Source organism: Cebidichthys violaceus, unplaced genomic scaffold (genome assembly GCF_023349555.1).
Source record: "Cebidichthys violaceus isolate CVI_PGR_0920_01 unplaced genomic scaffold, fCebVio1.0.p SCAF_12, whole genome shotgun sequence".
Taxonomy (NCBI): Eukaryota; Metazoa; Chordata; class Actinopteri; order Perciformes; family Stichaeidae; genus Cebidichthys; species Cebidichthys violaceus.
Window position 1 is genome coordinate 7,982,677 of NW_027176285.1, and position 23,989 is coordinate 8,006,665.

The following is a 23,989-nucleotide window of genomic DNA, read 5'->3' on the forward strand; positions in this document are numbered from 1 at the left end:
GTCAGATGACACTTCCTGGAGTTTTTCCTGATAAGTGACAGGTAGCTTGCTTCTGTTTGCTTCGGACAAGAGAAGTGTTTCTCACTCAATCCAGCTGTGCAGATGTATCCTCCATGTCAGGAAAGTGGGAATGAAAATCTTGAATCAAGTTGGTCAAATGTTCCACTATGACTGACTTGACCAGAGCTCTGTCCACATCCTCACTAGAGAGAAAATCATGCACCTGAGGAAAGCAGGTGAAATCCCCCTGTGCAGAGGCCCTTCTCCACAGCTCTACTTTCTTCAGGATGCCATTTTAGAATGGATGCTAATTTTAAATATATATTTTTTTAAATCTCACGTACCCCCTGGAGTGCCTTCACGTATCCCCATTTGAGAACCACTGCTCTACTGGACTCCATGGGGAAGGAGGTGCATGAATATGTTTGGGCAGCATAATAGGCAAATGACAATTTACCCACTGTCTGTCTGCCTCCCACCTCGGATGGAGTTGGCGCTTCAGTAACCTCGTCAGTGCACATCATGTCCCAACCTCATCGCCGGGATGGATCCTCACAAAGTGAAATGCCTTGGCATGGACCGTGCAGAGAGTGGTGTTCAGCAGCCACCAGCCTGCCCAACCTGCCGAGCAGCGATGGGATCACTTCCGAGGCTTTGATGTGATGATTTGCGGGGATGAGAGTGAGCTGGAGCTCGAGATCAATGCCATTGAAGTCCCCGCCCCAGCCTTCAACCTTCTGACACAGCCTCCGGTCATTCAGTCGTCCCTGCTGAGTGAGACACTGGTTTCGTCTGCAGATGACGATGACGACAATATCTCATGTTGTCTCGATAGCTGTACTTAGGCCTGTCTCAGTGGCCTCAGTTGTGAAGTGCTATCTGAGTTTCTGCTTGTTTGAAACGGCTTGTTTGATCAAGCCTGGTTCACTGATTGCAAAGGAGGAGCTTCCACTCCTGGCAGACAATGAGCAATCAGTAGATAGCTGTACTTAACCACTGCTGGAAGCGTCAGCTTTCAAGCGTCTGGCAAACAAAGGCAACAGGCCGACTTTTTCAAGCCCGACTTCGTCAAGCTAAGACTTCTTGAGCGTGTACTACCATGTGTTTGCATCCTATCTCTGTCCGGTCCTCTACCCGGCGGTCACGTAGACATTGGGCAGCTTTCAGGAGCCGCGACCCCACTAACCTCATCTATCCTACTCTCTCAGCTCGGGGCGAGCAAATGGTGGCGGGGGGGGCTCTGGAACTGCCAGTCGGCAGTGCCGAAAGCTGAGTTCATCTCAGGTTACACTTCCTTGCTCTCCCTTAACTTTCTTGCTCTAACTGAGACCTGGATCACACCAGAAAACACCACCACACCCGCAGCTCTGTCAGATGTGTACTCTTTCTCTCACACTCCCAGAGCTGCGAGGTGGGGTGGTGGTACTGGCCTGCTAATTTCCCCAAAATGGAAATACTCTCTTGTCTCTGTTCCTCAGTTCTCCCCGTCCTCTTTCGAATTTCATGCTGTTACTGTCACTTATCCAGTCAAGCTCACCATTGCTGTTGTGTATCGCCCACCAGGGCCTCTTGGTGAGTTCCTGGAGGAGCTCGACACATTAGTCTCGCACCTCCATGACGATGGCTCGGCGCTCATCCTGCTCGGTGACTTCAACATCCAGACCGACAAGCTTGAACCTCTTCTTTCATTCCTCTCCTCCTTTGACCTTTACCACTCTTCTTCTCCTCCTACCCACAAGGCCGGCAACCAGCTGGATCTTATCTTCACTAGGCACTGTTCTACTGCTAACCTCTCTGTCACTCCCCTCCAGCTCTCTGACCACTATTTCATGTCCTACTCCCTCTCCCTATCCTCTGCTCCATCACTTCCTCCACCTACCCACATGGTTTCTACCCGGAGTCATCTCCGCTCCCTCTCCCCTGCTGATCTTTCCTCTTCTGTCACCTCTGCTCTCCCTGACCCTGAATCCTTCTCTCTCCTATCCCCTGATACTGCTACTGATCTTCTCCTCTCCACCCTTACTTCTTCTTTGGACAAACTCTGTCCCTTCACCTCCAGGCCTGCACGCCCAACTCCACCTGCCCCGTGGCTGTCGGACTCAGTGCGTACTGATAGACGGAGCCTAAGAGAGGCTGAGCGTAAATGGAGAAAAGGCAAACTCCCGGAGGACCTTCTTAACTTCCAAGCTCTTCTTTCCACTTTTTCCTCCTCTCTATCTACTGCTAAAGCTGCGTTCTTCCGCTCTAAAATCCTAACCTCTACCTCCAATCTTAAAAAACTCTTTGAAATTTTCACTTCACTCCTCCAACCCCCACCCCCTCCTCCTACTTCCTCCCTTCTCCCTGATGATTTCGCCAACTTCTTTGACAAGAAGGTAAACGATATCAGATCCTCCTTCTCTCAGCCCCTCTCTCCCTGTCCAATCCTGCCCCCACAGCTCTCCCTCCCATCTCCACGCCCCATCTTACCCTTTCTGGCTCCTCTCTCCCCTAACGAGGTCCTCAACCTTGTTACATCTAACCGCCCCACCACGTGCTCCCTTGACCCGATCCCTTCCCCTCTTCTTCAGTCTATTGCGACTGAACTCCTTCCTTTCCTCACCCACCTCATCAACACATCTCTTGTTTCAGGATGCTTTCCCATGGCCTTCAAGACCGCCAGTCACCCCCCTTCTGAAGAAACCATCACTTGACCCCTCTGATGTCAAGAACTTCAGACCGGTTTCTCTTCTACCCTTTCTATCCAAAACACTTGAACGTGCTGTCTTTAACCAACTGTCTTCCTATCTCCACCAAAACAGCCTTTTGGACCCCCACCAGTCCGGGTTCAAAGTGGGTCACTCGACAGAGACGGCCCTCCTTGCGGTGACAGAGTCGCTTCAAGCCGCGAGAGCTAACTCTCTCTCCTCTGTCCTGATTCTCCTGGACTTGTCTGCGGCGTTTGACACTGTGAACCATCAAATCCTCCTCTCATCCCTCAAGGAGATGGGTGTCTCAGGCTCTGCACTCTCCCTGTTTGCATCCTACCTGACGGGTCGATCCTACCAGGTGACCTGGAGGGGGGCCGTGTCGGAACCACGCATGCTGACTACGGGGGTTCCGCAAGGGTCAGTCCTGGGCCCCCTTCTCTTCTCGCTCTACACAACATCTCTGGGTTCTGTTATTCACTCGCATGACTTCTCCTACCATTGTTATGCCGATGACACCCAGCTGGTCTTGTCATTTCCCCCCGGTGACACCCAAGTGGAGACGCGCATCGCTGCGTGTTTGGCTGACATCTCGAAGTGGATGACGACACACCACCTCAAGCTCAACCTAGACAAAACTGAGCTACTGTTCCTCCCGGGGAAGGGTTGCCCACACCGGGACCTGTCCATCACCATTGATGATACCGTGGTGACGCCAACTCGGACTGCGAGGAACCTGGGTGTGACCCTGGATGACCAACTGTCATTCTCGGCAAACATTTCATCCGTTACACGCTCCTGCAGATTCCTGCTCTACAACATCAGGAGGATTCGTCCCTTCCTGACTGACGAGACGGCGCAGGTTCTCATCCGGGCTCTTGTCATCTCCCGCCTGGACTACTGCAACTCTCTACTCGCCGGAGCCCCAGCGTCGGCCATCAGACCTCTGCAGCTTTTCCAGAAAGCCGCAGCTTGCCTGGTGTTCAATCGCCGCAAGTTCTCCCACACAACTTCCTTTCTCCGTTCTCTACACTGGCTACCTGTAAGAGCTCGCATCCAGTTTAAGACTCTGGTGCTAGCCTACAGGGCAGTGAAAGGAACAGCTCCTTCCTATCTCCAGGCCAATGTCAAGCCTTACACCCCAAACCGACCACTTCGCTCTGCTGCCTCGGGGTGATTGGTTGCCCCGTCGCTCAGAGGTCCTGGCGGCCGATCGACCCGGTCACGGCTGTTTTCTGTCCTGGCCCCACAGTGGTGGAATGAACTTCCCACTGACGTCAGGACAGCGGGGTCGCTGCCCATCTTTCGGCGCAGGCTGAAAACCCACCTCTTCAGGAAGTGCTACCCTGAGCCTTCCACTTAGCACTTATTGTTTTCATACTAGCTTGTTGCTTGTTGCTTGTTTTTATTGTTTCTGCACTGTACTTTGGCTCTGAGTTATGCTCTGCTTCATGCTCTTAGATGCTTGTTTGGAAAAGGAAATGTACTTATGACTTCTGGTGACTAGTAGTTCTTTTGATTACCAATGTTGATGCACTTATTGTAAGTCGCTTTGGATAAAAGCGTCTGCTAAATGACTGTAATGTAATGTAATGTAATGTCTGGTACATCAGCCTCCCACAGAAACCCACCGCCAACATCTCTTCACCAGGACTTCCTGCTAGTGATGACCACTGCAACGGGGCATTTTGGACCTAGCCCCCTTGCTTCCACCCAAATGAATAATCTGATTCAGGGAGCGTCAACGGCCGTGGGCCGTCTGAAGTCTCTCGCCACCGTGAGCTCTACCCATCTGTGACTGGGACTCATAGCAGAGAAAGAACTGGAATGATCGCCTAGGACCCCCCGTCATCAATGATTGTCTCTTTGTATCGATTTAATCTGTCACTCTGCCTTTTAATTGTCTGGAGGAGGAAAAATCTTAGCTAGGACGTCATCTACCGCTTGCTCACCCTCAGAGGAAAGCTGAGGCAAAACGTAACAACGCAACAGTGAGAAGGAGATTGTCAGTACTGTTGAAAATCTGAAAAATGTATTAAAACAGTTTACATTTCTCAATGAGCACAATACCCTGTCCATCTCCCAGGCTCCACATAACGTCTCGTTGAATTTGGCTCAAACCAAATATGACGTTTCATGGCTGACCAGTGTCAAAGGACTCAACCACACACTGGCTGTAACAGTCCCACCTCTGGTGGAGGCAGTGGGCCGTGACAATCACACTAGTATAATCCATCACGGCCAGTAGCACAGTTCTGTTGTGTGCTTCAGGAAAAGTGTGGCAGGTAAAGTTCTATCCAAGAAATGCCTGGCAGGATGGCTTTGTGGGTGCATCTCCCAAGTCCATAGACGGCAACAAGAGACCCTCCCACTGTGGTCTGCATACCATATGGCGTGGCGGGCTTGTTCGTGGTGTGAGTGTCGACGACATATGTGCGGCAGCATCATGGTCGATGCTTTGTATGTTCATATGCTTCTTTCTTGGACATGTTGGGCTCCTTTTCAGGGTCTGTGCTCGCTGGAACGATATAGGACTGGTGAAACGGGTGGAGTGTGTGTTGGTTGTGTTGCTCCTGACCCCTCCCCTTAGGGCACATGTGTCAAACTCAAGGCCCGCGGGCCACATCCGGCCCGTGAATGAATTATCTTTGGCCCGCATGATAAAATCTATTTACTATTAGAGCTGGCCCGCCGGTATATCGCACGCATCACCATAATACTACAAATCCCACAATGCACTGTCCGTGTGTCGTCGCGCATTCGCGGGCCCGCGAAAGCGCGCCTCACAGTCTGTATTACATACCACTTGTGTCAACTTTCAACTATCCCTCTCCCCAAAAAATGGCTAAACGAAAGGTGGAATTTGAAAACAGGAGTTTTCAAGACAGGTGGGAGGCACAGTATATGTTCGCGGATGTAAAAAGCAAAGCTGTGTGTCTTCTGTGCGGAGACAGTGTGGCTGTAATGAAAGAATACAACATAAGAAGACACTATGAAACGAAGCACCAAGACAGATACAAGCATCTGGACATGACACAAAGGCTACAGAAGGTAGAGGAGTTAAAAAGAAGTCTGGTGTCACAGCAGGCTATGTTTACTAAAGCCAAATCACAAAGCGAGGCTGCTGTTAAGGCCAGTTTTATTGTGGCAGCAGAGGTTGCGAAATCAGCCCGGCCCTTTACCGAGGGGGAATTTGTCAAAAACTGCATGATTAAAGTTTGCGACGCCGTGTGCCCAGAAAAAAGGCAAGCATTTTTAAATGTGAGCCTAAGCCGAAACACCGTTGCTGACCGTGTGCGTCACCTTGCTGCCAATCTCCAACAACAGCTTGTGGGAAAGGGAAAAGATTTCATCGCATACTCCCTTGCTGCGGATGAGAGCACCGACACTTCTGATACTGCCCAACTGTCAATTTTCATCCGTGGAGTGGACTCAAGCCTGTGCGTAACAGAAGAGTTTTTGGGATTACACCCAATGCATGGCAGAACTATGGGGAAAGATCTCTTTGAAGAGGTGTCCAGATGTGTAGATAAAATGGGGCTGCCGTGGGATAAACTTGTGGGACTGACAACAGATGGAGCGCCTGCGATGTGCGGTCAAAAGAGTGGATTGGTGGGGAGGATCCGAGAAAAGATGAAGGAGGAAAACGTTACAAGTGAGTTGACAGCTTATCACTGCATCATACACCAGGAGTCGTTGTGTGGCAAAGCCTTGAAAATGGAACATGTGATGAGCATCATAACATTAGCGGTTAACTTTATCAGAGCCAAAGGTTTAAATCACCGCCAGTTCAAGTCTTTTCTGGAGAAGATAGGCACAGAATATGGTGACTTGCCCTATCACACAGAGGTGTGATGGCTAAGCCAGGGAAAGGTGCTGGAAAGATTTTTCCAGTTGCGTGAGGAGATCTGTGAGTTCATGGAAATCAAAGGGAAAGGCACAGCAGAGCTCCGAAATAAAATGTTTCTGTGTGAAGTGGCATTCCTGTGTGACATCACAAGCCACCTGAATGTGCTCAACCTGCAGCTTCAGGGGCGGGGCCACGTCATCACTGACATGTACGCTACAGTGAGGGCTTTTAAAACCAAGCTGCGCCTGTGGGAGACGCAGATGCTGCAGGAAAACTTGAGCCATTTCCCGCACTGCCAAACAATGAAAGAGCAGGTCGCTGCCTTCCCAACTACACAGTTTGCTGAAAAACTCGGCATACTTGGTGCTGACTTCACACGGCGATTTGCCGATTTTGAAGCCCAAAAAAGCAGGTTTGAACTGCTCAGTAATCCATTTGCAGCTGACGTGGAAAACGCACCATCAAACCTCCAAATGGAGCTGATTGAGCTCCAATCTAGTGACACACTGAAGGCAAAATATGAGTCTGTGGGCACTGCAGAGTTTCCACGTTTCATCCCCGACACAATGCCCCAGCTGCGCTCCCAGGATGCTCAAACGCTCTCTATGTTTGGCAGCACATACTTGTGTGAACAACTGTTTTCTTTGATGAAGATGACCAAAACTTCACACCGGACTCGTCTTACTGATGAGCACCTTCACTCCATCCTGAGGATTTCCTCAGCTCAGAGCCTGACCCCAGACATTGATGAACTTGTATCCAAGATGAGACACCAAGTGTCTGGCTCAGACCAGTGAGCATCACAGAGCAGCAAACGGTGCTTTGACGCATTTTCAGTTTCTAATGTAGTTTCATTTTTGCATTTTTTTTCTCTTGCTACTACAGGACATTTGATTTGTCTTTGAAGTAAATTATTTTTGGCTGTTGTTTGCCTGTAGAAACTGTTTCCACTTGAAATTACTCTGGAAAAACTGCAGATAGAGCCATAAGCAATTAATGAAACTGATTTTATTACTTTTATTTTTATTTATTTATGTATTATTTATAATTTTTATTTCATTTATTTCATAATTAATGTTGTTTTATAGGCAATACTCTATAGGCCTTGTTAGTTCCAGGTTCAATATGTGCACTAAGGTTCTTTCAATAAGTTTTCAATAAACGTTGAACCCATCTGGCCCTTGACTTGTATCAATTTCTTTATTTCGGCCCACTGTGTATTTGAGTTTGACACCCCTGCCTTAGGGCATGATACACCTTTATGTCCCTGTGCTCTTTGATGACTCGGGTAATGTGGTGTGCAGATTGTCTACCCCTGCAGTTCAGTTTCGTTCTACCTGGGTTGGCTGGGGTCCCCTACTTCTGTGTTTACAGAGGTTATAAATCAATTGATAAGTAGGGTAATTTTCTCATAGACTTCCATCTGACTTCTTTATGCAGCCAGCGGAGTCGCCCCCTGCTGGCCAGTAAAGAGAATGCAAGTTTAAGACACTTCCGCATAGGCTTCTCATTTCAGAACCTGAGGTTGCCTCCTGGTTAGAACTATGTTGTAACCCTCATTCTATGCACAGGCGGATCCATCTACCAAGGTGGCCCTGGAACTCATACACCACTCCCTGAAGACGGTGTAGTATGCAAAGCATGAGGTCAAAAGCTTTTAAATTGATTGCCGCATTGAGACTGACCTCTCCCAGTGGCTGCAGACATTGGGATCCTCCAGGTTGAGAGAGGAAGTGATGCAAGGCAGGAAACAGAAGGCTACAGCCAATATGACTGTCCTGTGGTGGCGCAGTGACATGGCCATCTCAGTCAGAGCTGCACCTTCAGACAGGAAAGGGTGGGGAAAAGTTATAATATGCATACAGCAAATGATCCAGTTCAAGATTCTACTCATGACATACAAAGGTTTTTCGGGGCATTGGCAAAGAGCCTTAGGCCCCACATGAGGGTGTAACCCCCAGCCAATAACAATGTGCAGGGTGTACAGTTCATGTCGTCTCTTCTCTACTCTGTGTAGAGTCAGATTGGCTGTGTGTCTGTTTACCAAGGCACACACGTGTGTCCCTCTGCTGCATTCATTGAAAATCCAGCAAAGCTCCACCTCCGCAGGGTTTTGCGGAGATGTGGGTGCAAATATTTGGACAAATTAGAATGCCGTGTGTTTACAAACAGCAACCGACAAATGCAACACATTATACATCATTAAGCAAAGTAATCAAAATTTCGACATGAGTTTTCACCAAACTGCCCCCTACAGTTTAGGAGAATATGGGTTTGAAGCACGGAGAAATAAAAATATAAAGTATAAAAATCCAAATGTTTCCTCGTCAAGATTCTGTGTAAACTCATGTATGAAGTTCCAAGTCAAGTCCAAGTGGTCATCAGTTATTACTATTAAAGTCTATTAAATATCAAGATGATTCTGTCAATCTTACGTCACACCTCTGGCGTGGATGTATGTGTGTGACGATATTTGTAGGATTATGCATCTGCATGTTGGATTTAGCTTATCTGCTGTTTGAATTTGACAGAGGCTGAAAATGTTTGATCTTTTTGGATTTTTTATGATTTAATGTTTCATCATTGAAGTCTTTTCTTTTGCTTTTGTTTGTACAGTCTGGTCCGAATGAGAATTCTAGAAGACCTGCAATTTGCAGTTGGTTCACCACTAAACACATCAGTCACACACAATTTCAATGGGAACCTAAAATTTCCAAAGTGGTGCCTTTAGTCTAGCAACATAAATGTTTGATTAAAACTAATCTGCGTCATATAATCAATAGTATTCAACACAGCGCCATCTTTACTGGCTGAGGAACCACAAACATAAAGATAATCAGTTCTCTTTTACACAGCTGTGGTTTTTCGTTTACCACAATGACAGAATTCCAGTAAACAATTGGTGGCTCGGGTGTTATTTAGGTATTTCAAAGCTTCTTATAATAAGTAAGGCCTCTATGAGGCACAGCCGGTTTCTGTCCGAGGAGCAAAGCTTCTGTGTTTACAAACTGCAACCAACAAATGCAACATATTATGCCTGCAAAGTGGTAAAATTTTGATAAAAAAACATTCCAATATGTCAATTATATATTTTTTATTTAGGTATTTCAAAGCTTTTATAACAATATGTAAGACCTGTATGAGGCACAGTTTCTGTCCAAGGAGCAAAGCTTCGACAGTTTGATAAAAATTCAGTGTTCATTTACTTTAACAACAAATAAACAAGAATCATGAACCTCCCAACCATGTTGATGGTTTGGTTTGATGCTTTGTCAGTCTGTTTGTCTGCAGGATTACAGAAAAACTTATGGCCTGATTATCAAGGCATTTAGTGGAAGCCTGTAGCATGGGTCAAGGAAGAACATATTACAATTTAGAGAAGTTACGAATCACGGGTAGAGTACAACTTATTTTTCACTTTCATTAACATTGCGAGATTGGGCATTTGACCCTCGATATTTGGTATTGAGGCTCTGAACTTGTCATTCACATAAAGAAACACCAATCTCAGCACAGCAGGGAGAGGGAATGAGGATACTACCTACAGTACAGGAGAGGAACATTGCCTCAGAGCCTACAGGTGGATGTAAGTGTACCTTAACATATACTTTGGTTCTTAAGTATCACATGAACCCTCCTCTTTCATGCTGCAGCATGTCACACTTAGAAATTGAATCCTACTTTATTAGCTGATTTTAGTTGATTTTATAGTTCTTTTGTGACGTAGACGATCACTTTGTTTTCACAAAATATTTGAGCCCAAGTTCAGTCATCATTCTCTAAGATATGTGCTCCTGTGCTATCAACTATCTGTGTCAAATTGTTCTCACGCTGTTAAACTGAGTACACTTGGTTTCAGGGTTAATTTGCCTGGACCTTCTAAAGGCACAGGGAGGCCCATATCCATAAAGTGCGCAAGAATGGGCCAACTACTAAGGCATCTCTTTTTTTAGTGTCATGTCTAAAATCACTATCATCCTGAAGCTGTAATCACTGACAGTGTTGCTGTAAGTGGAACTAACTGTGAGTGATCGACATCTCAGAGCTAAAGTCTATTCAGGGAGCAGGAGGACACAGAAAACTCAATCCCTTTGTGTGTGTCCTACACCCCAGCCCCTGTGTGTTTCTCACAGCCATTGAGCAGAGCATATCTCTCTGTCTGCCCAGTGAACGGCCTTACAAAACATCCTGAGCATCAGTAGTCCTGTCACACCACCTGTGTGGACTTCATCTGACAGACAGATGATAAGCCCAGAAAGAAAGAAGTAAACTAACCAAAAACTGCAGTGACGATTACCTCACACACAAGGAATTTCATCATCAGGTTTTAGAAAGGGTATATTGCAAAGGCCTTAGTTTTGTTTGTAAAAGTAACCTGCTATGGTGCATGCTGGCTCACTGTAATGGCTTACTGGGACACTCCAATGCAAGACGATAGAAGTGTTTCTATTCAACTGTCAAGCGAATTTTAGCAAACTTTTAAAAGGTTACAGAAAAGAAATGCAAATTAGGTGCATTTCCTGGTTTGGAGTGAATAAACTCGGCTTCAGAGTAGTTTGGTCAGAAGTTGGTGCTATAGGCTTTGAATGGCTGTAATCCACCAGCACACAGAGTAGAAGAAATAAAGGTTGTGAACCAGAAACAAAACAAGTCGCCTTCTAACCATCGAACCATCAAACCCACGTAAGAGAGAAAAATGGAGAGAGGTCTTCAGGAATTAGTTTCAATTGAGCAAGTTTTAATTGTTCTTTCATGTCAGCTAGTATTGGCCATGGCCCATGCATCCGGAGACAAAGACAATTAGTATTCACTGCTTTATGGGAATATCCGGGAAGGTGGTGCTAGTAAAAACAGGAGTTTCCATAATCCATTTAGCGTATAAACTTGTAAATGTGCATGTCATTATTTTAACGGAAACACGGCTTATGTAGAAGAAGATGAAGAAGAAGACATGCCACAGCCTTCCTCTGTCAGGTAGGAAGAATTCATAGGCAATAATTGTTACCTTATGATCAATACACACTTTATTATCCCACCAGAGGACATTTGGTTTCAACCAGGTATAGAAACACATTCATCATAGAAAACATATAGGCCCACCTAAAGATAATGATGGCTAATGTTAGCCAGTGTTAACTGCCAGAGACTGATGCAATTGTTACTTTTCACACGCTCTCATGCCACATGTCCATTTTCTCATGCAATGAAAAACAAATGTATAACTGATAACGAAGCGGTGTGAAAAGAGGACATTAGAGCTAGGTTTATGTTCACCATACTATCCCTGTGGTGCGGGTGCACAAGCCGTTCCCAGGAAGTCGACACTTAATTTCCCAGATCTGCTTTGATTGAACCAATCCGACAGCATCCAATCAAGTTGCAAGTGAAAACTAAGAGGGAGAAATGAAGTTCTAGCGTAAGTTCAGTCAGGAAGACTATACTCTTGCATGCCTAAGCCTGTGTTTATTTCTCATACATCTGCCATCACTCCTCACACATGCACACTCATTATTTCCTTGCTGTTGTGGTTCGGGGCTGTCAATCATGATATCAGCAGTCTAGATCAGCTGGTCTCTCTATCCAATAGCACAACGACACAAGGATATGGTTAGCTTTCATCTTGCTGCTGTCTCTCTTAAATATGATTGTCTCTCTACCTCTAGTACGTTCATGCTGCTGTTACGCAACCCTCCACCTCTCCATCTCTGCCCAATCTTCTCAGATTCATAAGCTTCATCAACTCATCATTCCATCATCCTCATCAGCACCATCACCACCAGTGTCTGAACTCCACGGGGGTTTATATTGTTGCCGCTCAGGGCAATCACAACTCGATCCAAATCTCGAGTTCAAGCGCATCATCTGTCATAATAAATGTTAACTACTAATTATTCACTTGTCTCTCCTGATTGAACAAACGTTATGTTAATGTGCGCCAGTTATTCTGTTGTTAAAATGGCATTATATTGGGTAAAGTGCACATTATGACTTCTTTAGCACTCAAAACTCAAAGTTTAGGACTTGAGACTTGCCAGTCTTGACTTGGGACTAGAGTACAAAGACTTGAGACTAACTTCTGACTTGCAATGACTTTGTGCCACCTCGGGTTTTGCCACACTCGTTGACTTCTTGCTTCATCATTGAATATTTTGTTGGTAAGCCCTCTGCCCTTTCAGAGAATATTGCAACGTACACCACATGGAGCATTAAGTGTACCTGTCCACTTCAGTACCCGCTCGTAGCTCATAGCTCGTGCAGTCCCCATCGTGGTGTTTTGCATGAATACAAACAAAGCTTGACAGCGCACAGACAGAAAGAAAGAGCAGCACAGTGCAACAGCACCGTAAAACACTGAGGTCAAGTTAGCCGCCGTTCGGCAAAAAACAAGTCAACGCAGCCACCGCTTGGATTTTGATGAACGTCTATTTGTGCCATTACGGTGCCAAGCAGCCAAACAGGACAAAGACAGACTGGCATTACAGCAAAAATACCTCACATTTTATGTACCAGTTCAGCGATCAATGATTTCAACATCTGTATCTCAAAGACCATGGTGGACGGATATCTGGTAAGAAATCTTTATATGTTATGTACACCAATGTTACTATACACTTTAATATATAAATTCCATTGCTAGTATTCAAATATAACACTCCTATACTTTTTTCCCATTTTCCCAGTATGGAGATTCCTTTAGTCGTTATAGTTTTCAATGCATCGTTTCTATTATCTCTGTATCGGTCAAATCTTTTTTATTTATATAGAATTATTAGTAGAGGCCTGATGCCTTTATCATTTAGAAATGTGAACATTCATTTCATAAAGATGGATTCCTCCTCTCTAAACTGTCCTCTCATCTCCACTGCTGTCAATGACCAGCCTTTCAAATTAGATTCAAGCTAAAAAGATACAATTTCACTGTCAGTATGGACCGGAGGAATGATTAAAGCCACCAACAACTCTTTCAATATATATGACATGTGACTATTGTATTAAGATATAGACTAGAAAAAAATCCAAACCTACTCTTTAAGTTTAAAATTAATACATTGGCTATAAACAAGGATGCTGGTATGGTCTTTATACATTAAAAGAACCAAACTCCATGTACACTGTTAACATGATGTGAGACAGACTTGTGTACTTAAAAGGTGTTCAAATCTAATCCAAAGTATCAAGTATAAAAGTACCACTTAAATCTTTGGATTTGTCAGCGTGTCCACATTAAATATGTCTGGTCTTCTTCCTTAATGGTACAGAAGCAGCTGGTGACTTTATTACTCCAGCTGCTTGATGAGTGAGCTGAACTTCTGGAGACCAACAAGGTTAGCCCTCTGTCTTCTGGCGGGCCTCCTTCCCTTCGAAAACGTTTGGTCGATCGAGTAAGACTGCAAGATGTCTCCAGTGGCTGCTGACAGTGTGTCTGTGCAGGCAGTTTACGGGCCAGCAGGGCCCAGTCCTCTCTGGTTTCACTGAGCAAAGACAGGGCACAGCTGCAGCAGCCAATGCTGAAACCCTCCCCACCCCAAGACAACTGCACTGCTGCACAAACAAGGGCCATGCTGTGTGTGTGAAAGGGCTCCAGACTCACAAACCCTAATGGAACGGATTAGGCTGGGCCGCGAAACTTTGATACACTGTTCCAGGCGGCACAGTATCGAAACCTCTCTGTCCACTCACAAAGGACCGCAAGGAACTAAGACCTGCTGTCTGAAGTCCTTCCAGAGCCTGACAAAGGCTGCACTCAAGTCATGGACCAATATTTAATTGCAGACCCGGGCAGTTTTTAGGGCAGATTTTCTTAAATACAGGAAGCATCCAAATGTAGCTAAAATGAGACAAACAGATTTGTGTATTGCTGGCTTTATACTCATTTTCTCACAGCTACCAATGTTCAGAGAGTTGTTTGTCCTCTCACAGGGCTGATATGGCTATGAGGTGGCTATTCAAACCCATGCAAACAGGAACATATTGTCAGTAAGGTGTGTTGCCGGGCCTCTTACCTTGCACGGCAGCTGGATTCTTATAATATCACAAGATCACATCAGATTTAAGGACTGACGAGATTACACAAAAATCCATCTCATTAATGCGTTTGTGTCCAAACCACCGAGATTTGGACTGATCAGCTTCCTGTGAGAATCTGCTGGCAGCTTCGGAGTGGTTTAAGGATGTGTGACGGGATATAATGAGGCGACTGTTTGTTCAAAGCAACTACGGCGGCTCCTACAGATGTTAGCGTAGATGCTGCGATAGCATCTGTTATTTAAGAACTGAAGAGTATTTGTTCTTCCAAAGAGGAGCAAAGAACGACACTGAAGGCTTTTATCAATGGAAAAGTTTGATTTGCAAATCCAATCACCTGACAAGTATTTTTTGAAAATGTCTGTCCTTTTCCAACAGTTTCCAAGGATGGCTTCTCAGACGGTTCTGTGTAACAAACGTCAGGTTAACATGCATCACCTGCATTACCGGTGTTTTGTGTCTTAAAAATGCGCATAAACATCATTAACAATATGATCACCTTCTCCGTACAATATTTTAAGTTGTTGTAACTACTAGAGTCAAGAAAAAAAAATGGATAACATCACTGGGTCTTGAGCTGTATGTTCTGGCAATATGTATGACGTTGGCAGTGATGGAAAAAAGGCTGATAAAACACAGTGGGTTGTACATCTCTATACCAGCATACTGATGATATCCCAATGATATGGTGATGTGTAAAAATATTTTTTTAAATATCCCTTTCAGCATGCTGTGCCGTGTATCCGTTTTGTTTGTTTGTTTGAAGGGCTCTTCAGGGAAAAAGTGGGCAAATGCAGCACTCTCCCACTGCAGTCCACTTTGGTTGTGCCTGACAAAACAACAGCTGAAGCTGATGAGGTAGGCCTACAGCTGACTCTAATGGATGTTGAGCAAGCCTGACAAAGTACAGCTTAGACTGATTATAGTATACAACTCTGTGCAGATAGAGTTGACTCTGACTGAGCTGACCCAATGACGTGTCAAAATGATTGACATACTGAGATTGTAAAAGACACATAGTGGTGGTGCAGAATGAAAAACAATGTCTGCAGCTGCAGCCGACTCTCTTGTAGAGCTACCAGTCACAAAAAAAACTCTCAACATGTGGGAAACACTGAACGTCTGAACTGGAAGATGTAGCAGGAAATATTGAAATATCTCAAATTTTTTTTACTAAAAAATAATCATCACTTCTGGTTGGCTAACTGAAACCTCTGCGAAAACACAGCTGCTATGTGTGTGTGTGTGTGTGTGTGTGTGTGTGTGTGTGTGTGTGTGTGTGTGTGTGTGTTGTGAGATTTTGTTGGCCAAGCTGTGTTTTCGCTTTCATCTCACACAGTCAGCTGTGCATCTCTTGCAGTGTGAGCGGACTTTCCCTCACTCACTTTCACTGGGGAAACACCACACAGTTTGTTTCCATGTACACCAACACCGCAAGTCATCGGGTTCATTTCCATCCGCTGGGATTCAAATGAACAGGATTTCATTATATTCACACAAAGATGTATAAAATATATTTTGTGATTTACATTTAAATATTTATATATAAAAAACCTCTCTCCACAAAAATATTTTTCAATGCCCACAGAAATATATAATAGTTAAATAAGATTCTAAAATATGTTTCTAATGCACACACAAATATATATATATATATATGTCTCCTGGGTGAATGTCCTGTTTCTGCCTGAACCATCATGTTTGTCTCTGTTTGGACTCCTCCCTCTTTGTACTATTTCAGTTGCTCTGACTGTCTAATAGTGACATGAATGGGTTTACATTAGGATTAGCTGAAAGCCCAGTGCGTCTCACACAGTACAGTCGCTAATGCGCAAGGATGTGGTTGGCCGAACCTGTACCTGTACCTACTGGAAGCTAACTTGTCACTCCTTCCAGCAGTTACAAAACATGCTCACACTTTATGACATGTCAGCTCCTTTCTGCATTTTTACTTAAACTGAGACTTCGAGTCCTTTCAGTGCAACCAATCTGGCCCGAGCGCCCCCACCGGCGGGGGCGACGCATGCATCCAAAAATTAATCCACTCATAACGTGCACTCATCAGTAACAAATTTAATGATGCCGCATACCTGCTCAAACTGCAGCTCCTGCGCTACAAAGTCATCTCAGCTGTTTGTACACACTCCAAACACAACATATGACAAAGCTACGTATAATACCAAGTAACACAATCAATATAACGCCCCCTAGGCAGTCCCACTCGCCACATTTATGCCAATAACGTTTTGAAAAATTAATTCAATGCTAACACCTGTTAGCTCCGGAGATCGCTAGCGACCAGACGGTGGCAGACATTTTTTCATATTCCGCTACGACACAGCCTCGCAGTTTTACTTACAAAACAAAGCCATCATTATAATCCGCATAATCGATCACATCATAAACCAGCTCCTTACTTTGAGATGTTCTGCAGCTAAAAAAATAAATTAATCCGTTCATGTTTACTATCTGCGCAGCGGACGCCCCTCTGTGTGAATCCAAAGCTGGCGCTGCCGTCGTGTGCCTCGTGTGCCTGCTAGCGGAACAGGCAGGGTTATACGTCTCAGCAAATCGGAGTTGAGAAATTTGACATTCGGGTAGTTTTTATTTTCTGATTGGCTAACGGATTCTGTCATCCAAAGTCACGTTAGGTTGTTTCAACAGAGCAGGCTGTGAGGCGTCTATGGAACGTTCATTGGGTCAAATCGGCCCTTCACTATGGCTGTAAGGCACTGGAAGGAAAAAAACTGGAATTCAGACGATAAAATCTCAGAGAGGATTCAGGCTTTCAAAATGATGCCAATCTGCTGCATATGGATAGATTGAACACTATTAGTGATAAAAGAAGTGAAATATATAATTATATAGTATATAAAATTACAATGAAACAGCTGGAACAAAATTACATTTTGGTTGACCTCGTTTGACCTCTCCGTACTAGATCAATATGTACTAGATAAAGCTTCACTATATCAAAGTAAAACTTTGTTTAGAGACCCTCAACATATAGTTCTATGATCTGGGAGAGCTGGAAAGCTTGGACCTACATGATTTCTAATAAAGAAATATCCTGAAATTGCTTTTTTTTCCAGTCGGAAATTTGAATTTTCAATTTCTGCTGTGTGCCATTTCAATCTACTCTTAACCAGTAACATATATACTGATATTTAGACATATCAACACATCTCACAAGCGTTTGGGTTATTTCAATACGAAAAGTATTAAAATAGCCCTTACAGTTGCAACGCTACACTCATTATCGTATGGGTATGCTATTTTCGAGCTGAGGGCCTCAAAATCGGTCTAGGGTCCAAAAGGTAAATAAAGTGACACTTGAATTTCATTTCGCATTCACACGTCACTGTGCATTATTTTAGCAATCAAATTCTTAACGGCCACTTCAGCATTTTAAGCATTTCAACTACAAATTGTCAGCAGAAGCAAGTGCATGTATTTTTGAAAACAACATATGACTACAGCCTTATTGATTAGCTAATGATTAGCTACAGGTTAGGATTCTATATGGGCCAATGTAAAAACATATGTAACTGAATTTACTGGGAGCACTGGTTCATTCCGTAGTACACCCATTCACACTGGCATGTTCTCAACACAATACAACAAGTTAACATGGTTGCATCTGACATGCACACACATTTTCAGGCACTTTCATTCTCACAACCCTGGAGTTGGTGGTCTAGAAAAGTTACAATGTGTGTGTGATTTTGGCAGGTGGCAGTTATAGACCCATTAAAGTCAATATTGGTTCAGTCTTTATCCAGCGGGACCCTCACATGTCTTAACAGGAACAGCTGGTGCATTTTATAAAGCTGTATATAATACAATGAAACAACAAGGGATCCATGCGCAGAATCAAAAACACTTCTTTGTATTGCACGGTAAAAATCCATGGTTCAAGATTGCAAAAGGACTCCAATGGCATGTAATTAGAAACTCTCAGAAATTAAAAATGATGAAAATGGAAAACACACAGTGATAAAGTAGACATCCAAAAGAATGCTTATGAGTGTAACAATCTGAATGCCACAGAAAATGTCACATTCTGGTCCTAACAAATGAACATCTTTAGGAAAATCCATTCTCATCATTGGGGCTATTCTGGCTATCTGCTGCAAACTTTGCACTTTCCATCTGCATTTGGGAAACACTGGGATTGACAAAACAATTAGTGTGATGCTCCTGAAGCCTTGACAGTTAAATTAAATGTAACATGAATCACTTCAATTGCTCATGTTTGAGTTCAATCAAACATAAACACAAAAAGTAGCCCCTGGACTTACTATTGTAACTAACTGCAATCTATATCCAGTTTTGGTTTGGTTGTTTTGCAAATGTAATTGACATTTACATTTCAGACAATTCCCTCTTCTTTATCTGACCCTGTCAATCGTTTGGCTGAAAAAGGAGTCCGCAATTATAGTTGCTAATATTTGGAGGAAATTAAGCTTTTTACGATGACTTGATTAGACTTGCACCACAACTGTAACGCTTACAACTGCTTTTTGTTGCTGAGACAGAACAAAATCTCACTGAGGAACACCATGTCCGAGGGTTAAATCAATGCACTGGTCATTCTCACACCACTGTTTGTGGCAAACATCTACAGCCTTGTTTAGACTGCCAACCCAAATCTGTATTTTGTTATATCCAGATTGATTTTAGAAAGTCTGCAAACAATAAAAAACAAATATGAAATGTGATTTTTGCTAATTGGAACCAAACCACATTTGGAGGTGGTTTGAAATGCGGTTCCAACTTTCTGCTGCTTCTCCCCAAAATTGCAATGTATGCAACTGTTGGTTCTAGGGCGAATGCTTCAGCATTGGAACGCCGCGTAGCTATGTAGTCACTGCCGCCTACGTCGTTTCCACCGAAACCAAATAGTTTGGTGATATCTGGACACACAAATCCAATCTGGCAAATAACAGTGTAGACAGTCTTTCTTAAAGAAGTGATTTCAGAAACTAATTGGATTTTTCTCCGGTAAGAATGTAGCCTATACTATTACTATTACTTTTGTAAATACAACGTTCAGTCTTAATTTCACTTTTCATGTTGTAGCAATCTGTAGATGGAAGGGTAACGCTAAGGAAGCAAAGGGATAGTCAACGGGAGAGGTTTCTACACACCTCCCCGGCTGATTGTAGAGAATCGTTTATAAATTGAAAATATATGTAGCACTCTGATAGTGCTACGTTCTCATGTGAGAGCTCTGATTAACACATGTAGGCCTATTATTGGATTTAGAAAAAGCCACGCTGTTAGTTGTGAATGATGAATGACGCTTTACAATTGACAACTTGAATGTGAGCTTGGCAGTCGACTCAGGCCCCTTCGATCACATCGTCACATAGTCGACCACGCCGGGTCACGCCTACGATGAACGTTGCTCACGAGCACAGCTGCTCGACGCTCATATGAGGAGAATTTGCGGAAGAGAAAGCTTTGCATGCACCTGTAAGCCCAGTTATTTATTTATTTAGCTTAGCTGGCTTTAACTGTTTTCATGCAAAATATGAACAGGCTTGTAAGTATACGTAAATTGTCAGATTGATGCACTTACTGACACTTTCTACACATCGTAGCTAGCGTCAGCTTGCTTTACAATCAAAAAGTTGTTGTTTCGTAAAATTGCACTTTTATGCTATTTGTTCTCGTGGTTATGACTCAAGTCCAATTATTTTCCTCAAAGTACAATCATTTAAGCCTCTGGTACGATAGTTTAACGTTTCCCATCTGGCCCTGATTGCAGTGCTTGAGGTGCAGTCTATAGTTAGATTGACAGTTACACTATAATGTTTCTTTGAAAAGTGATATTCATATTTTCTAGGCTCCGTTCCGTTTGACTTGTTATCCAAAAAGACAAGAAATTCTATAATTTTCCACCACAAAGTGTGGATCATTAGATCATTACACTGCATTTGAACGGTGGTGGGTGATGAAGTAGCCTACTTCAATTATTGACTTGTGTAAAAGTTGTACAACTGTCAAGACTCTCTGTTTCAAGACAAAGCCCATTTCTGCTGACTATGACCATGTCAATTGGATAATGAGTCGCAATGGAAAAGCTATGGAGCTATGAGCTGCTATGCTTAGCACAGTAATAAACATTAAATAAGAGTTTCATGTCCAACTGCTCATTGCTTGACAGTAATAATATAACAATGATAATATTTTAAAAAAAAATTGAATATAACCCATATAGTATCAGGGTTATATCAAATCAACATCAAATATATTTTATTGAAATGTTAAAAGTGTATTACAATTAAATATGACAGCAGATGTCAAAAAGCACTATAAGTACACATCTTGAGTAGAGTTATGAAGCTATAGCCTCTGAAATAGATGATGCTACGTTTCATACATTTCTAGGACTTGAATAAATGTATCTTCTCTACATTTAAATTAAATTGAATTTAACTAAATTTATTTGTATAGCCCAAAATCACAAATTTGCCTCAAAGGGCTTTACAATCTGTACATAAAGTGATCCTGTCCTAGGACCCTCACATCGGTACAGGAAAAAGTCCCCCACAAGAAACCTTTAACAGGGAGGAAAACAGTAAGAAACCTGAAGGAGAGCAACAGAGGAGGATCCTCTATCAGGATGGACAGAAGTGTGATAGATGTAATGTATAAACAATATAACTGCTAGAGTTTCTCACAATGGCAAAAACACAGCAAACAGAAAGTTTCTCACACTTCAGTCATGCTGGTCCTCATCTTTACTAAAGAAAACAATGATGGATCTATATCCACTCATGACGTGAAAATATGCACAGTCAGACAATAGCTCTCGTACAGATACACTGGCTGACTTCTAAAGAGTGATCACTCTCTCTCTCTCTTTCTTTCTTTACCTTATTTATAAGAGAACTGGTCCTGTCCTGTCTCATGGATCCCTCCTTTGGTGCAGGCGGTGATATATCCAGTAGTTAAGAATGAAGAAATAACAGCGTTGTCCTCCTGAAAGCCCGTAATCTGAAGTCATTGAACGCACTATTTGCTTCTGTGTTCGGTCTCCAGCGTCTCATCCACACAAACTTGGACTCTTCCTCCGAAACGCTGGCCGGACGGCTCCCGTGACGTCATGCTGCCCTCTCCACCAATGGACGGGCTGCGACAGTCCCGCATCTTTCACTGACATGACAGTACTGCGGCTTCTCAGCGACACTGGTAGCCGCCCAACACGCCATCATAATCCGGTTAGTTAGTTAGTTTCTCACTGTTTGAAGGTCCATGGTGGTTTGGGCGGTCCGAGGCTCGTTTGAAAGCTGTATTAGAGTTGTTGAGCTGAAGGCTGACTGTAGAGCCAAAAACGAAATAAAAAATAAAAAAACATTCCCAGAAATGAACTTTCAACAATTTTGAAAAATGCAAATCAGAGGGGAAATAGGACTAAAGGAATTCCTGCCTTAAATAAGAGAGGTTTAGCATTCATACAACACCAACAGCTGCCACACTGTTTACACTGAGTAAACAGAAAACAAAGAAAGTGACATGTCGGATTTATTTGCTCGATTACATATCGCCTATTAGTGATTAACGTGCAACCACGTAAATATTTCTTATGAGGCTACATATCCTATTCTGTTACTTATTAAGAATCTACATATCTACAAATACATTATAGATAGACTGCTGGGAGTTTTGACCCAACAAACAATACTCAGTAGAAGAGTAGAAGAAAAGTAAACCTGTTCTATTTCAAAACTTCAATTACATAGTTTAATAGTCTATTTGCATTTCTCTGTGTATTCTCATCAAGGCTGTGTTGCCAACTGATCAAAGCTAAAGAACAATATCAACTAATGCACAACTACCTGAGGCCCTGTCTTGTAGAGGGGCCCTGTGTCAAAATCTAGAAATACATCTGCGTGGAGGTTCATTCTTGACTAAATGAGCTCAGTTTATATTGTGTTCACATGATGCATATTCCTCAATGAAGTTGTGTTTAATCAAATTACCACAAAAAAGTAGTGTGAGGAAGTAATATTCAGAAAGCTGGTTGGTGTCAAGGCAAATAATGAAGCTGCTATTTGTGTGCATTGTTCTAAATGGAATCCACAAGGAGCAGCCAGACCCTGGTGAAGGGAATACTGTATGTGTACCAGAGGAGGCGGGTCCATAGAGGCAGAGCTCCTCCTCTATTTGAGAAAGGCAAGAGGGAGATCAAAATATTTTTATAAAGTAGCTATTAATATATAAAAAACATTACCAAATCTCAGGGTCAATTATGATATATTTTTTCTCTCTTCTTTAGAAAAAAAATCCATTATTGCATTGCTGATTAAAAAGCTCCAACAGCAGCACCTACAGGGCAGGCAAGGAAGTGAGAGGGGCTCAGACCTCCCTTTCCAAGCCTGTCAAAGAACTACGGTGGCCTTCATGGAACACAAAAAAAACGTGACCGGCTCTCCCTCGAGCCACTATTTGGTTTGTCCGCTCTGGGCTACTGTAGAAATAGGGTGGCGCAACATGACGAAATGTTCATTCTAAGGTAAGGAAAACACTTAAATGTCTAAAAAAGTAGACATTTCCACCTGCCCATCAGGACCTAAACCACTTCACATTCTTTCACATTCATACACTGATGGCACAGCCTTCAGGAGCAAGTTTGTTTCTGCACTGTACTGATGCTTGTTTAAAAAAGGAGATGCACTTATGGCTTCTGGTGACGAGTAGTTCTCTTGAATACCTATGTTGAATACACTTTTTGTAAGTCGATACCCGCACACTTACATCTATGCAGTGAATACTTTATTTTTTATCTTTCGGTCTAAAGGACCTTCAATCAGAACATACGTCTGTTTTACATGTGTGCCCTATGAAGTACCTTGAATTGCACTAGGCAGTGTCTTGCACACAGTGTGGATTTATATATTGATGTGAGGAGGGGATCTTTGACCTGCCATTGCTGGGTTAGCCTTCATTTTCCTGTGACCATTTTTTTAGCGAGGAGCAGATTGGGTGAGATTGGGTGAGGGAGTAGCCTTTGTACCTGCTGGGTTAGCTTAGCTTCTATCTCAGCTCTCCTCCCTCTTGACTCTGACAGTTCTGGTTGGGTGGTCGGCCGTGTGCGGCGATCGTCTCAAGGTCCCTCTCCACAAATGAATGCAATCCCCACGCTTCCCTTTCCGATGTTGATGATTGTATACTGTCATGTGCCATACGTGCTAAAATGAATGTGAGCTACCGGCTACCAGCATGTTGCCATAAATCTGTCTCGTGCAGCCTTGATGACTAACCATTGGTGAAGCCAAGATAGAATACAAAAGTCTGAACACTGAACGTTTCCATTTTAAATAATGTATTTATCTGAGCTCCAAACGGTGTATAGCTTACCTAAAAGTGGTACTATTTTTGAATACACCACCCTGCTTTAAAGGTTTCAACTAATGGC

General features: G+C 43.4%; 1 protein-coding gene across 1 annotated transcript in view; it reads right to left on the reverse strand.

Annotated features, from left to right (window-relative positions):
* The window catches only part of megf10 (multiple EGF-like-domains 10), a 75,532-nt gene that overhangs the window by 48,686 nt on the left and 2,857 nt on the right, over positions 1-23,989 (reverse strand). The window contains exon 2 of the mRNA XM_068706111.1: positions 8,223-8,358. Within this exon, the coding sequence (XP_068562212.1) occupies positions 8,223-8,358 (136 nt within the window). The remainder of the gene's footprint in view (positions 1-8,222; positions 8,359-23,989) is intronic.